The 14,155-nt window shown below is 62.2% G+C and overlaps 2 protein-coding genes across 3 annotated transcripts; one reads left to right on the plus strand and one right to left on the minus strand.

The window, feature by feature from the left end:
- The first annotated feature begins 1,502 nt into the window (after positions 1–1,502).
- RNF215 (ring finger protein 215) lies at positions 1,503–6,577 on the plus strand. The gene is given in 11 exon segments (XM_030959255.1): positions 1,503–1,748; positions 1,751–1,789; positions 2,425–2,556; positions 2,853–2,924; positions 2,996–3,081; positions 3,747–3,801; positions 4,208–4,312; positions 4,498–4,614; positions 4,695–4,832; positions 5,180–5,282; positions 5,400–6,577. Coding segments are annotated over 11 exon segments (1,116 nt in total). The 3' UTR covers positions 5,423–6,577.
- Positions 6,539–13,966, minus strand: CCDC157 (coiled-coil domain containing 157). Of its 2 annotated transcripts, XM_030959253.1 has the most exons (10): positions 13,478–13,966; positions 11,165–11,336; positions 9,881–10,508; positions 9,431–9,508; positions 8,493–8,716; positions 8,225–8,392; positions 7,597–7,765; positions 7,131–7,270; positions 6,834–6,895; positions 6,539–6,759 (listed from the first exon to the last, which is right to left on the minus strand). In XM_030959253.1, exons 1-10 carry the CDS (start codon positions 13,723–13,725, stop codon positions 6,558–6,560), a joined length of 2,091 nt encoding a protein of 696 aa, XP_030815113.1. In that variant the 5' UTR covers positions 13,726–13,966; the 3' UTR covers positions 6,539–6,557. The 2 variants fall into 2 exon arrangements, with proteins under 2 accessions (XP_030815113.1, XP_030815114.1); XM_030959254.1 differs by lacking the exons at positions 6,539–6,759; positions 6,834–6,895; positions 7,131–7,270 and having other exon boundaries at positions 7,339–7,765.
- Between the last annotated feature and the right edge of the window lie 189 nt (positions 13,967–14,155).

Genomic DNA, 14,155 nt, shown 5'->3' on the forward strand with positions numbered 1-14,155 from the left:
GGGGATGTGGGTGCCCATGTCCCTGTTCCCCCAGAGCACACGTGTCCCTGTGTCCCCATATGTCCCTGTATCCACACACGGGGATGTGGATATCTGTGTCCCCATGCCTGTTCCTGTCCCTGTCACTCTCCTGGTGACAGTTGGTTTCCTGGTCCCTGAGTCCATCCCTGTCCCTGTCCTGCTGCTGCTGCTGGTTCCCATTCCAGTCCCAGTGCTTGTCCCTGTCCTGCTCCCGCTCCCAGTCCCTGCCCCTGTTTCTCTCCTGATTCCCATCCTCCTCCTGGTCCCTCTCCCTGTTCCCATCCTGGTCCTGGTCCTGGCCTTTGTCCCCATGCTGATCCCACTTCCTGTTGTTCTTCCAGTGCCTCTCCTTGTTCCTGTTTTGCACCTGGTTCCTGCTTCTGTTCCCATCCCAGTCTCATCCTTGTCCTTGTCCCTGCCCCATCCCTCTCCCAGTGCTGATTCCCATCCCAGTCTCAGCCCTTGTCTGTGTTTAAATCTCCATCCTTGTCCCTCTCCTGCTCCCTGTTCTCTTCCTGGTCCCCATCCTGGTCCCTGTCTCCATCACCTTCTTTGTCCCTGCTCTTCCAAGTGTCCAGCTTGGGCATGGTCCTTGTTCCTGTCTCAGTCTTGGTCCCTGCTCCCTGTCACTGCATCTCTCCTGCTCTCTGTCCTCATCCTGGTCTGCATCCCCATCCCCACCCCCCATCTCCACCCCCCCAGCCCCTATTCCTGTCCCGATTCCCATCCTGATCCCTGTCACTGTCCTTATCCTGGCCCTTGTCCTGATCCCTGCCCTGGTCCCCATCCCAATCCTTGTCCCTGTCCTTGTCCTGGCCCTTGTCCTGGTCCTATTCCGATCCTGGTCCCTGTCCTTGTCCCGATCATGGTCCCAATCCCCGTCTCTGTCCTTGTCCTTGTCCCAATCCCTGTCCCTGTCCCCATCCCAGCCCTTGTCCTGATCTCTGTCCTGGTCTCGGTCCCCATCCCAATTCCTGTCCTTGTTCTGATTCCTGTCCTTGTCCTTGTCCTGATTCCTGTCACTGTCCCCATCCCAGCCCTTGTCCCGATCTTGATCCTGGTCCTGGTCCCCATCCCAAACTCTGTCCTTGTCCTTGTCCCAGTCCCTGTCCTCGTCCCTCCTGATCCCTGTCCCGGTTCCCATCCTGATCCCTGTCCCTGTCCTTGTCCCGATCCCTGTCCCGGTCCTTGTCCCAATCCTTGTCCCAATCCCTGTCCTTGTCCCGATCCTGATCCTGGTCCCGGTCCCCATCCCAAACTCTGTCCCTGTCCCTGTCCCTGTCCCTGTCCTTGTCCCAATTCGAGCCCTTGTCCCTGTCCCTGTCCCGGTCCCTCTCCTTGTCCCGATCTCTGTCCCTGTCCCTGTCCCGATCCCGGTCCTCGTCCCGCTCGGGGCTCTCGGGCTCCCCCTGCGGGCGGTGTGTGGCGCGGCGGGTCCTCCCCGTCGGCAGGGGGCGCTGCGGGGCGCGGGGCGCGCAGCCATGGCGGCGGTGCGGGCGGCGCTGCTCGCCCCGCTGCTGGCGCTCGGCCGGGCCGGCTCGGGCCCCGCCACCCCCGCGCGGGTCGAGGTGGCCGTGTCGGGGCCTGGGGCGGCGGGGCCGGACGGGGACGGGGCCGGCGGCGGGGCCGGCAGCGCAGGCGCGGGGCCCGGCGCCTCGTACACTCTGCGCGGGGCCGTGCTGGGAGCGGGGGGCGGCCGGGCCGGGCCGGGCCGGGGCGGCCCGCGGGGGAGCGGGAGGACATGGAGATCCAAGGCCGTCTGGTGCTGGTGAGCGCGGGGAAACGGCGAGCGGGGCTGGGGGTGCTGCTGCTGGCACTGGCCGGGGACTGGGAGGGGAGAAGTGGGAACCGGAGGGCGCCGGGAGATACTGGGGGTGGCAGGGGAACAGTGGGGAATGGGGGCACTGGGAGACACTGAGGGGCTTCTGAGTGTGGGGCTGGGACGTGGGTGCTGGGTGGCGGTGGTGAGGGGGACGCGGTGGCAGCTCGGAGACATTGGGGGACCAGGGGGCAGTGGCAGGGCGGCGGGCAGTGGGAGCGACGGGGCGCTGTGGGCCGGTGGGTGCTGCGGTGAGTCCTCGGGCACTGGGAAAGGAATGAGGCAGGGGACGAGAGGGAGCTGAAGGGCACTGGGAGGCACTGGGGGGTTGATGGGGCGGCCAGGGACACTGGGGGACTGACCAGGGCAGGCACCCGCGGCTCGGGTGTGTCGGCAGCAGAGAGGAGGTGCTGGCAGGGGCACAGCGGCACTGCGGGCCAGGCCGTTTTCCCTGTGTTACCCCCCTGCTGTCCCTGTCCCCACACTGTGCCCAGCTCCCCAGGACCCCTGGGGCATCGGGGTGCTTTGGGGGTGCCCTGAACCTTGGGGTCCATCCCAGCTCTCCCTGTCCTTGCCGTGTTCAGGTGGGTGACGTGGAGCCGGAGCTGGGTGCTGCTGACAGCTGGATCGGGGTGGTGCCCGTGGGCGCTGAGGAGCCGCCCGAGGGCCCCCGCGGTGCCAAGGAGGAATCCTTCACCACCGCCGTTGTCACCAAGGTGACCCTCTGTGTGACCCTGTCTCCTCTGCCTGGCCCTGTCCCCTGAGGGCTGCCGTGGTGTTTGCAGGTCACAAACCCACAGGGGTGTCACCTGGGGTGTCTCCTGGCCAGGTCTGGCGGGTTCTGGTCTGTGCTTAGTGGCCCAGGGGGTCTTTGACAGCTTCTGACCGCTCTTGGGTCCATTGTGACCCTTCACCATGGCAGAGATGTGCTGGGTGCTTCCTGCAGCAGGACAGGAGCCTGTCGGGGACACAGCCCCGCTGTCCCCTGATCGTGTCCCCGCTGTCCCTGCAGATGAAGCGAGCCCTGGTGCTGGGGGCCTCGGCCCTGCTGATCCTGGCGCTGAACCAGAACGCCATCCGTGAGGTAGGGCAGTGCCGGGGCGGGGCCGGGCGGGCTCTGCTGACCACTGACCGCTGCCTTCCCTCCCGCTGCAGCTGGACGTGTCCCAGCTGCTGGCCAAGCCTGTCATCGTCATCCAGTCTTCGGACAATGTCACCAGGCTGCTGGGAGCGCTGCTGCGGTACGGCCTGGGCTGTGGAGGGGCTGGAGCCTGCCTGCTCCCTGCCTTGTCACTGCCTTGTCCTTGTCCTTGCTTTGTCCCCCAGCAGGCTGCCACACCCAGGGACCACCCTGGGGTCTCTCACTCAGCCCATCATGTTTGCTGGGGTGGCATTGGCCCATGCCAAGGCCAGCTGGGGATGAGATGTGTTTCTAGGGGAGATCTGGGCCAGATCCAGCCCTTCCCCAGGGCTGGAGCCCTTCCATGGGTCCCCATGTGGTGGCTGGCAGGTGGCCTCAGCCAAGAGCTTTAGGACTCAGGAGAAATTTTCCAGATTGGTTGGTTCTTGTCATGGCACTGCCATCCCCACAGCCTCTGTGGGTGTTTGTTCTCACCACCAGCAGCAGTGGGACCCTGTCTATCCTCCTGACATGTGGGACATTGGGATTGCTGCCATGGTGTCACACATGGGGCAACTGAGGCACAAGGTTGGGAGGAAGAGCCCTTTGCAGGGTCACTGGGCACAGCTGGGGAGAAAGGGTCTTGCTGTCACCTCCCCTCTGTGTTCCTCTGGTTCCCCTCGGTCACTGCCCATCCCTGTGGGGAGGGGGTGCTCCTTGGCACGGGGGAGCTGTCCCCAAATCCTGCTGTGTCCATGGAATTGACACTTTTGTCTTTGCTCACAGTGGGCTCCGGGCTACGGCGAAGATCACGTACCAGGCAGTGCTGCTGGAGAACCTGGTATGTTTGTCTGTCCTCCTCTTCCTCATTCTGCCAGTGGGAGAGCAGGGCATGACTGTGCCCAGCCAGACTTCTCTGATCCATGGGGAGCAGCTGCAGGGGGAAGGGAAGGGAAGGGAAGGGAAGGGAAGGGAAGGGAAGGGAAGGGAAGGGAAGGGAAGGGAAGGGAAGGGAAGGGAAGGGAAGGGAAGGGAAGGGAAGGGAAGGGAAGGGAAGGGAAGGGAAGGGAAGGGAAGGGAAGGGAAGGGAAGGGAAGGGAAGGGAAGGGAAGGGAAGGGAAGGGAAGGGAAGGGAGCCTGTGGGAACAGGGCAGCTGGCGGCAGCAGCGTTCCTCCTCGCGGGACACGTGTGCTCCCATTGCTGGATGCTGCTGTGGCCATCAGCAATGCCGTGTCCTGCCTTGCAGGGAGTGACCCTCACGCTCTGGTCCACCTGTGGCCTGTCCCGAGGGGGCCTCTATGGGGAGTGGCAGGGGGTCATCTGCCCTGGGGAGAGCAGCTCGCAGGTCCAGGTACGGCACCGGGGCTCCAGCAGGGCCAGGAGTGGGGCTGGGAATGGGGTGGGGAGCAGGGCTGGGAATGGGGCTGGGAGTGGGGTCGAGAATGGGGCTGGGAATGGGGTGGGAGTGGGGCCAGGAGCAGGGCTGGGAATGGAGCCAGTTCTCCAGCTCCCGTGCCCACGGTGCTGTCCCCACAGAAGTACCTGCAGCAGCTGTGGAACACCATCCTGCTGATCGCCCTGCTGCTCTGCACCGGTGTCATGGTGCAGGCCCAGCGGCAGTCGCGGCAGGAGCTGTCGGAGCGGGATGCCGAGGTGGGAATGTGGGAATGTCTGTGCTGTGTGTGCCATGCCCGGGGTTTGGGTGGGCTCTGACCCTCGGCTCTGCCCCACAGCTGGACCTGAAGCAGCACATCCGGCGGCGGCTGCTGGCGCTGAAAACGCGGCGGTACCACCCTGGGAAGCCGCCCCGGAGCCGGGCCTGTGAGATCGACAGCTGTGCTGTGTGCCTGGACCAGTTCCACAAGAGCCAGGTGGGACTGCAGCCCACCCTGGGCCGAGCCTCTGCTCGCTGGCCGGGGCTGGGGTGTCCCTGGCAGGGGCTGGGGTGTGTCCCTGCAGGGGCTGGGCTGTGTCCTTGGCAGGGGCTGGGGTGTGTCCCTGCAGGGGCTGGGGTGTGTCCCTGCAGGGGCTGGGGTGTCCCTGGCAGGGGCTGGGCTGTGTCCCTGGCAGGGGCTGGGGTGTGTCCCTGCAGGGGCTGGGGTGTGTCCCTGCAGGGGCTGGGGTGTCCCTGCAGGGGCTGGGGTGTCCCTGGCAGGGGCTGGGCTGTATCCCTGCCACCCAGCTGTGCTCACACGTGCCCTCACTTCCCTGCTGGCAGTGGCTGCGGGTGCTGCCCTGCTCCCACGAGTTCCACCGGGACTGTGTGGATCCCTGGCTCCTGCTGCAGCAGACCTGCCCTCTCTGCAAGCGCAACATCCTGGGTGAGAACCGCCCTGGCACCCAGCCGAGCCCCTGCTGACCCTGGGGCACAGCCTGGGGAGCACCTGGAGCCTGCCAGGCTCCCTGTGCCAAGGCTGTCTGTCTGTCCTCCCTTGCAGGGAACTGCTGCACGGACAGCTAGCTGGCCCAAGGACACACTCCAGGGACAGACCCACGGCTGCTCCAGGGACAGGGAGGGGGCGGGGGGTGCCCACGAGAGGCACTTGCTGCCACAGCAGGGTTGGTGTGGCTGTGCCCATCACAGTGCCCAGGCCTTGGAGAGGGAAGGACTTTGGGCTCTCCTGCTGGGTGTGAGTAGAGGGGTGGGGGTCCAGATGGGCAGTGTTGGGGAGGGAAGATTTGGGGCACCCATGGGTGTAACAGGGTGGGGGCTGGGGCAGGGAGAGCCCTGGTCCTGCTGTGCTCTTGCCCTCTTCACAGCAATTTTTCTAAGTCTTGGGTTTTTTTGTCTATTTGCTGGTGGCCGTGGCAGGGTAGGCAGAGCCTGGCTGCAGTGCCAGGCCCCCTGGGAGGTGGGTGACAGCTCTGCCAGGGCTGGGGCTGGCAGGGCTGTGGGTGACTCACGGCCTCACCGTGGGAGGGCAGGGGTTGGATGCTTTATTTATAATAACTTATTAGAAAAGATGGCACGAGTCAGCTGCAGAGCCAGCACAGGGCTCGGCTCACCAGCACAGTCACTGGGGACACACCATGGGGCCTGCCTGGGTCCTGCCCCACGGGCTGCACCGTGGCACGTGTCCATCCCTATTAAACATGGAGCAAGGGCTGGCTGTGTGGTTTGTGTGGGGTTTGCACGGGGCTCATAGTGCTGGGGAGGCAGCTCAGAGGTCAGGGCCAGCCTGTGCCAGTGGCTTGGTGGTTCCCAGCCCCTCGGGGCTCATAGAGGGAGGAATGACTTTCCCAGGCTGTGGCTGTGCTGGTGGGCTGAGCATGGTTTGGACTCCTCTCATCTCAGGCCAGCTCTGCTTTCCTCTTCCAAGTGTGGCCACATCCCAGTCCCCTCTTGGGAATGGTTCCTGGCAGGAGCTAGCACACACTGTGCCCTGGCATCAGCCCCAGGGCTCTCCTGGGGGCTCCAGCAGCAGCGTAGCCAAGGGTGACTGATCCCAGTGCCCAGCAACGTCCCTGGAGCAGCTCCCCAAGGAACCGGGCAGAGCCCAGCTTTCCCTTCCTGACGCACAAAGAACCAGTAACGAGGTCCCCTGGGCAGGGCAGGTGGAACAGTTTCTGTGTCAGGGAATGCAGACTGATCGTGTTTATTTGCGGTGAGCCCCGGTGTGCAGCGAGGGGAGGCCGAGCCCCAGGCGTCGCACTGGCAGCGTGAGGCAGGGTTTGGCCTGGGGGGAGGGCTCTGCCCGCAGTTTCTTGGAGTGCTGGCTGCTGGCAGCTCTGTGCCAGGCCTTGTCCAGGCATCCTGGCATCCGTGGGCTGTCCCCGCTGCTCCCACTGCTGAGCCGCCTGCGGGGGAGAGCAGTTAAAGGGGAGGAAGAGCAGGGAACCCACCCCAGCCCTTCCTCTGGGCTCCTACTCACCCAGTGTCCTGCCTGCTGGCCGCCCTGTGGAGCTGGGACCCCAGCTGGGCCTGTGGGACGAGCTGGGGAAAGGAAGAGGAGGTGAAATTTCCCCCACCACCTTCAGCTCCAGTCACATCCCTTGGCCACCACAACTGATGGATGATGGAAAGGAGCTGGAACCAGCCCCAGGCACCTCAAGCAACACCAGTTAAACCAGAGCAACCTCCCAGCAGCATGAGGAGCTTGGGCTTGGCCCTCCCAGGCTACCCAAAGGATGTCTGGGGGCCACGGGGTGGTTTTGGGCACCCAGCTCACCTTGAGCACGCCCTGCTCGGCTGCTGCCTTCACCTTGGCCAGCAGAGCCTCGAGCTGTGTGTTCTCCCTCTCCAGCACCTCGATCCGGATCTTGTTGGCCTGGAGCTGACTCTTCATGTCCTCTGTTAAGTTCCCACTGCCTGCAGACAAAATCCAACAGAGCCCAGCGTGCTGCTGCCTGTCTGCTCACAGATGTGGGCACCCCTCCTGCCCGCCCTGGGCATGGAGCAGTGGTGGCACAGCCCGGGAGGTGGCAGCTGGGACCCCAAGCCCTGTGGGCAAAGGAAGCTCTGCCATGTCCTGGCCCTGATGTGGGATGCACAGAGGCACATTGGCATAGTCACAGCTTCACACGGGGTCTGAGCCCTTCCTGGGTATCAGCAGGAGTGTCTGGGGCCAGCAGGATCCCCTGGGAGCTCTGGAGACCCCAAGGCACAAACCCACTGTGCTCCACCTGCTCCCTTACTCTCAAACTGCGTCTCAGCGGGCATGTGGAGATCAGGGAAGAACACCAGGAGCCTTTCCCGCTCCCTCAGCTCCTGTGCCTGTTCCTGCAGCTGGGCTGTGTTCGCCTGCAGCTCCAGGATGGATTGCTCCAGTGCCAGCTTCTCCTGCTGCAGCGTGTCCAGCAGCTCCTGCATGGCACAGCAGGGAGGAGATGAAGTTTGCAGGAGTGAGGACTCAGCCCCTCATGGGAAGCTCCCACCCTGCCCTGATGATGAGGATGTCCCATGGCAGTTGGAGATGGACAACGTGCAGGGTTCTAGCTGTGTGAGATCCCTGTGTGTGCTGGAAGCAGGAGCACCAACCACAAAGTGTGGAGCGTGTCCAGGTGTCCAAGAACAGAACACTGGAGATGTGGAAGCACCTCAAGATGTCCCTGCTGCTCTCCTCTGCCCTGACTCAACCAGAGCCTTGTCTGGTACAGAGTGGAGGGAGAGGCCTCTTCCCCAGGGAATCCCATGAGGACGTGGCCGTGTGGCAGTGCCACCCTGGGTCCCAGAGTGCCCCTGCTGGGAAAGCTCTGGCTGTGGGTGTGGGCAGGGCAGTGGTGTGGCACAGGCTGTGTCCCACACCTGGCTGCCAGCACTCACCTGCTGTGCCTGGAGCTGTTTCCCACTGTGCTGCTGGCTCTGCTCCAGCTGCTCGGCCAGCCGCGCCTTGTCCTCCTCGGCCTGTCCCAGGCTGGCCTGCAGCTCCTCCAGCTCCCTGTCCAGGCTGTCCAGCTGCTGCAGCAGGGTGCTCTGCTTGACCTGCAGGGACTGTGGAGGGGGCTGAGCCCGTGTGGGGCTGTGGCCCCATTCCCCACAGCCCTGCCAGCAGCAGCAGCAGCAGCTCAGCCATCCCAGGCTCCGGCCGTACCTCCTCGTGCCGGAGCAGGCTCTCCACACGGACCTTCTCCTTCTCCAGCTGCACCCTGCTGGCACTCAGCTCCTGCTCCAGCTGCACCCTGCTGGCACTCAGCTCCTGCTCCAGGCTGTCCTTCTGGCCTGTGAGCACCTGCACCTTCTCCTCCAACTCCAGCACCTGGCTCTGGGCCACCATCGTGGTGCTCATCTCCTCCAGCAAGGTGGTCTTGGAGAGCTCTGGGAAGACAGAGCCACCATGGCCCAGGCTGGGAGGGGAGAGAGGCTGGAGGACCGTGGAGGTGAAGAGAGGGATGGGGGTGCTCAGCCTGGAGAAGAGAAGGCTCCAGAGAGAACTTAAGAACCCTTTCCAGTGCCTAGAGGGGCTCCAAAAGAGCTGGAGAGGGACTTGGGACAGGGGCCTGGAGTGACAGAGCAAGGGGGAATGACCACTGCCAGAGGGCAGGGATGGATGGGATAAGGGGCAGGAATTGTTCCCTGGCAGGGTGGGCAGGCCCTGGCACAGGGTGCCCAGAGCAGCTGGGGCTGCCCCTGGATCCCTGGCAGTGCCCAAGGCCAGGCTGGACACTGGGGCTGGGAGCAGCCTGGGACAGTGGGAGGTGTCCCTGCCATGGCAGGGGTGGCACTGGATGGGCTTTAATGTCCCTGCCCATCCAAACCAGTCCATGACTCTGTGGTTCAGGGGCACCCGATGCCCTCCACAGGCCCTGGCAAAGGGAGGCAGGTCTGACAGGAGGCCTGTGACCCCCCCAAACCTCCACCAGCACCAGCCTACTCTGGCACTGGGTGATGTTGGGGTGCTGCTGTGAAGGAGGCCCATCCTCTGCCCATCCCCACAGCTCCACAGCCTGGGCGTGCTGGGGGCTACAGGGCTGTGAAACACTCATGAGGCCAGGGGGAGGTGGGGGTGTGTGAGATGGGTGAGCCTCTTACCCAGCTCCTGCACAGCCACCTCCTTCGCTGCCAGCTCCTCCTTCAGGGCAGAGAGTTGCTCCTCCAGCAGAGCAGCTCCTAAACCAGCACAAAAACCTTCTCATTAATCAGTTCCTCAAAAACAACCAAACCAGCACAAAAACTTTCTCTTTAATCAGTTCCTCAAAAACAACCAAACCAAGGGGCAGCAAGCAGCCACACCAAAGTGTTTTCATCCAGTGACCGTGCTGTGCTGCCAGGGAGGAGGCAGTGATAGGACACACACAGCCAGCTCCCACTGCCCAGGATAGGCCTCACAGCAGGGAAAATCCCCCAGCACCTGCAAGAAGCCCTGCTGGTGGTAATGGGGCCAGAATTTGCCCATGGACTCTGTTCTTATTCCTGCAAATGCCCCCAGGCCTGGGAGGGTGTTAACCCAGGACAGAGGGGGTGCTGGGAACAGCTCTGTACCTCTCCTGAGGTCATCCTTGTCCTGCTCCAGCCTGGCCACAGCCTCGGAATGCTCCTTTTCCTTGGCTTTCAGGCTCTGCTCAGCTGCCTTCTGCTGTTCTGCTTGGGTGTTCTTCTCTGCCTGCAGCTTCCTGGAAAAGTCCTCAACCTGTTTCTGCAGCTTGTCCTTCTGTTTGCCCATGTCTTCCAGCTCAGCCCTCACGGGGTTCAGCTGCTGCAGCAGCCCCTGGAGGTGTTTGTTGATGCGGGACAGGTCCTTGCTCTGCTCCGAGGCCCAGTAGCTCATGTCTGTTGCAGAGAGGTTCCTTCTCCCTGCGCCGTCCTCCAGCACCTCCTGGAATTTGCTGAGAGCTGAAGGGATGTTCTGGCTCTGGCAGATGCTGGTGATGGCTCTGCCCACCTCGTGCAGGCTGGCCTGGGCGCTGGAGCAGGTGTCACAGGAGGCCAGGGGTGACCCCGGGGTCTGTGTGGGGACACTGCGGGTGCTCAGAGCCACGCTGGGGCCAGCCCTGGGCTGGACACTCAGATTTGGGCACACAGAAGTGGGCTGGGCAGCCTCTGAGGCAGTTCCTGGCTCCACAACTTCTGGTGAGATGCATTTCAGGTGCTCCTTCTGATATTTCCCAACCTGGGGAGCAGAGAGTGGAGGGGATTGCTGTGTGGGGATCTCCCACCGGCAACCCTTCTCCCAAGGGAGAGAGCACAGAACAAAACCAGAGCCCGGATCAGAGTGGAAATGACCCATAAAAGCCTAATTCAGGTGTGGAGATGGGACAGCAATGCAGCCCAGGGACAGTGACCACGGGAAAACCTCAGCAGCAAAACCTCCTCCCCAACTCCCCAGCATCCCTTCTGTCCCACCCCCTGCACTGCCTCCTGGGTTATTTCGCCACATGGGTTATTGTGAGGCTTTCCCACAAGAAAGATAATTTTGGGGAAAATAAAATGCAGGAGAGGTTGTTTTTACCACCGATTATTTCACTGTCTTGAGGCAGCTCAGATCCGCAGTGGGATCAGCAGAGCTGCAGCATTTTGGCAGCAGGAGAATATTTCCCAAGCTCTAGAGGTGGCCCAGCTCACTCATCCCGCGATCTGGAGCAGGACGGATGCAGGGGAGGGAAGGGACTCGGACTGGGAGGGGACAGATGTGTGACACAGGGGCCAGCACTCAGAGCCCGCACGCACATCTGGCGCGGCGAGAAGGAGCGCGACCCAAATCCGGGAGGGGAGGGGAGTGACTCAGCTCATGGGATGTCCCCAAATGTCCCAGCCCCGATGTCCCACCTGGTCCCGGAGCTGCTGGCAGAGGGCCCCGAGTTTCAGCATGGAGCTCCAGAAGGTCCTGGCCGTGAGCCCCGCGGACATGCCGGGCCCGGGGCCCCGCGGCGGCGGCAGCGCCCGCCCGCTCAGCACCGCCTCGGCGTAGCCCGTGAAGCTCTGCAGCAGCAGCAGCAGCCTGGCCCGACGGGAAAACACAGTGGGAATGCCGGCTGGGCCCCCTCCCATCACCCAGGCAAAGCGATGGTTTTATGGAGTCTGTTGGATGCTTTGTTCCCCATTGTTGCAGATTGCAATGCAAGATGTTTTCCATTACCATCTGTATGGCAGATTACCTTTGTCAAGTGAGCAGTTTGCTTTCTCTCTCTCTCTGAGTGACCACATTCACACCTCCCTCGGGAGGGGACATTGCTGATAACAGACTATTGAATGTCCCTGCATGGCTGATAAGAACTACAGCATCCCATTGGGAGATGTGAGCCCAGAGGGAGGAGCCAAGCATTGCTACCCAGATATAATCCAGAGGTTTTGAGACACCAGCTCGCCTCCTCCACGGGATTTCCCAGAGAAACAGCAGCTGTCTTTTCCACGGGATCTTCAGAGGAAGAATACATCCTTCTCTACAGGATCCCTACTCCAGCAGAACCACCCCTGACACTGCAGGAGGGCTGAGCCACAATTCCAATGGGACTGCTGCCAGCACCCTGACCCACAGGGTGTCAGCTTGGGTTCTGACTCTGGCAGTGTTGTTCTAGTGCACTGCATTGTTTATTTTATCCTTTAATTTTTTCCCTTTCCCTATTAAAGAACTGTTCTTTCCTGCTCCCATATTTTTGCCTGAGAGCCCCTTAATTTCAAATTTATAGCAATTTGGAGGGGTGGGGAGGATTTACATTCTCCATTTCAGGGGAGGCTCCTGCCTTCCTTAGCAGACTCCTGTCTTTCCAAACCAAGACACCCACGTATTTCCATGGTGCCAGCACCACGGCCTCATGCCCTGCTGAGCTTTAAAACCCAGCTCCTTTCTCTGCTTAGAGCTCCCAGCACAAACTGGCCGCAAACAGCAGAGCCAGAGGTGGAGCAGATGGGACAGGCTGGTTAAACTGCCTCCCAAAACCTTGGAAACACTGAGACACAGCTGCCTCCACAGCCCTGGGAGGCCAAAGCCCCTTTTGCAGTCTGGGTGAAATAAATCCAGCTCTGGTTTAAAAGATGAGCCATTCCCACTGAGCTGTTGGCCCTAAAATCGGGATTTGCAGCAGCAGGATGCAGGAGGGTGGCATTGGTGCTCCCAGGACTGTCCCAGCGTGGATCACTTCATGGAGCAGCCACTTCTGAGAGGCTGTGCTTAATCCAAAGATTTGGGGTATCTGTGCTGCTGTAAATCCTGATTTTAGGGCCAACAGCTCAGTGGGAATGGCTCATCTTTTAAACCAGAGCTGGATTTATTTCACCCAGACTGCAAAAGGGGTTTTGGCCTCGCAGGGCTGTTGATGCAGCTGTGTCCGAGTGTTCCCAACGTTTTGGGAGGCAGTTTAACCAGCCTGTCCCATCTGCTCCACCTCTGGCTCTGCTGTTTGTGGCCAGTTTGTGCTGGGAGCTCTAAGCAGGGAAAGGAGCTGGGTTTTAAAGCTCAGCAGGGCATGAGGCCGTGGTGCTGGCACTGCTCATTGTGGAAATACATGGGGAACAAAGCATCCAAAAGATTTCATAAAATCAGGGGATATCCTGAGCTGGAAGGGACCCAGGGATCATCCAGTCCAACTCCTGGCCCTGCACAGACACCCCAGCAATCCCACCCTGTGCCTGAGAGCACTGGCCAAAGGCTCCTGGAGCTCTGGCAGCCTCGGGGCCATATGTGGCACTTGGTGCCATGGGTTCATTGATAAGGAGCTGTTATGTCATAGGTTGCACTTGATGATCTCCAAGGTCTTTTATCCCAACCCAGCTGATTCTGTGATCATTCCCTGGGGAACCTGTTCAGTGCCTGAGCACCCTCAGGGGGAAGAACCTTTTCCTGCTTTCCAGCCTAAACCTCCCTGGCACAGCTCCAGCCATTCTTTGAATCCCATCCCTGGTCGCAGAGATCAGAGCTGTCCCCTGGGAGGAGCTGCAGCCCCTGCAGCTCTGACCTCAGTGTTCTCTGTTCCAGCTGAACAGACCAGGTGCTCTCACCCTCAGCCCTCATTTGGATGCTCTCTAAGTAACTAACACCTTTGAGTTCTCCCTGTGCCGAGGTGCCCAAAACGTCCGCCAGGGCTTGGATAACTCAGCAGGTCAGACACACAGCTGCCCTTCCCGGCTGCCTGGGGCTCTCACCTGTCAATGAGCAGCTCCAGCAGCACCACGTGTGCGTGCTGGCTGAACTCGGGCTCGCTGTCGCTGTGCCGGTAGCGCTGCAGCAGCACCGCGATGTCCAGCTCGCAGGACACCTTGTCGGGGAATTTCCAGGAGGGGAAGCGCACGGCGCCGGCCCGGGAGCACACGTCGGCGATGGCGGCCTGCAGGTCCCGCAGGTCGGCCCGCAGGCTCTCCATGCAGCCGCGGTGGCCCAGGAGGTGCGCCATGGTGCGGGCCGGGCCCGGGAACGGCGGGGCCACCAAGCCTGGGGTGCAGGGAACGCCCGATCGGGACAGGCTGCTGGAGACGGACCGGCACGGTACCCCCCGGGCCCGGCGGTCTCCAGGAGTGCTGGGGAGCCGGAGGGAACCGGGGCGATCGGAGCAATCAGCAGCAACCGCGGAGCAGAAGCGCGGGGCCCGGGAGCCGTGCTAGGCCTCGGCGTCCCAGCCCTGTCGCCATGGCAACCATGCCCCCCCGCACCGCGGTGGTGCATTCCTCCTTTGGTGTCCTCTCCCCCGGCCAGACTCTAATGGTACATCCCACAGCGGGGGCGCGCTCTGTGCCCGCCCACTGCCCTCCGGCGTTGCGTCACTTCCGGCGCGCACGCGCGGCACAGCGCCCGCCGCCGCCATTTCGCCCCGGTCGGTGCCGCCG

The sequence above is a fragment of the Camarhynchus parvulus genome, chromosome 15 (genome assembly GCF_901933205.1).
Source record: "Camarhynchus parvulus chromosome 15, STF_HiC, whole genome shotgun sequence".
NCBI lineage: Eukaryota > Metazoa > Chordata > Aves > Passeriformes > Thraupidae > Camarhynchus > Camarhynchus parvulus.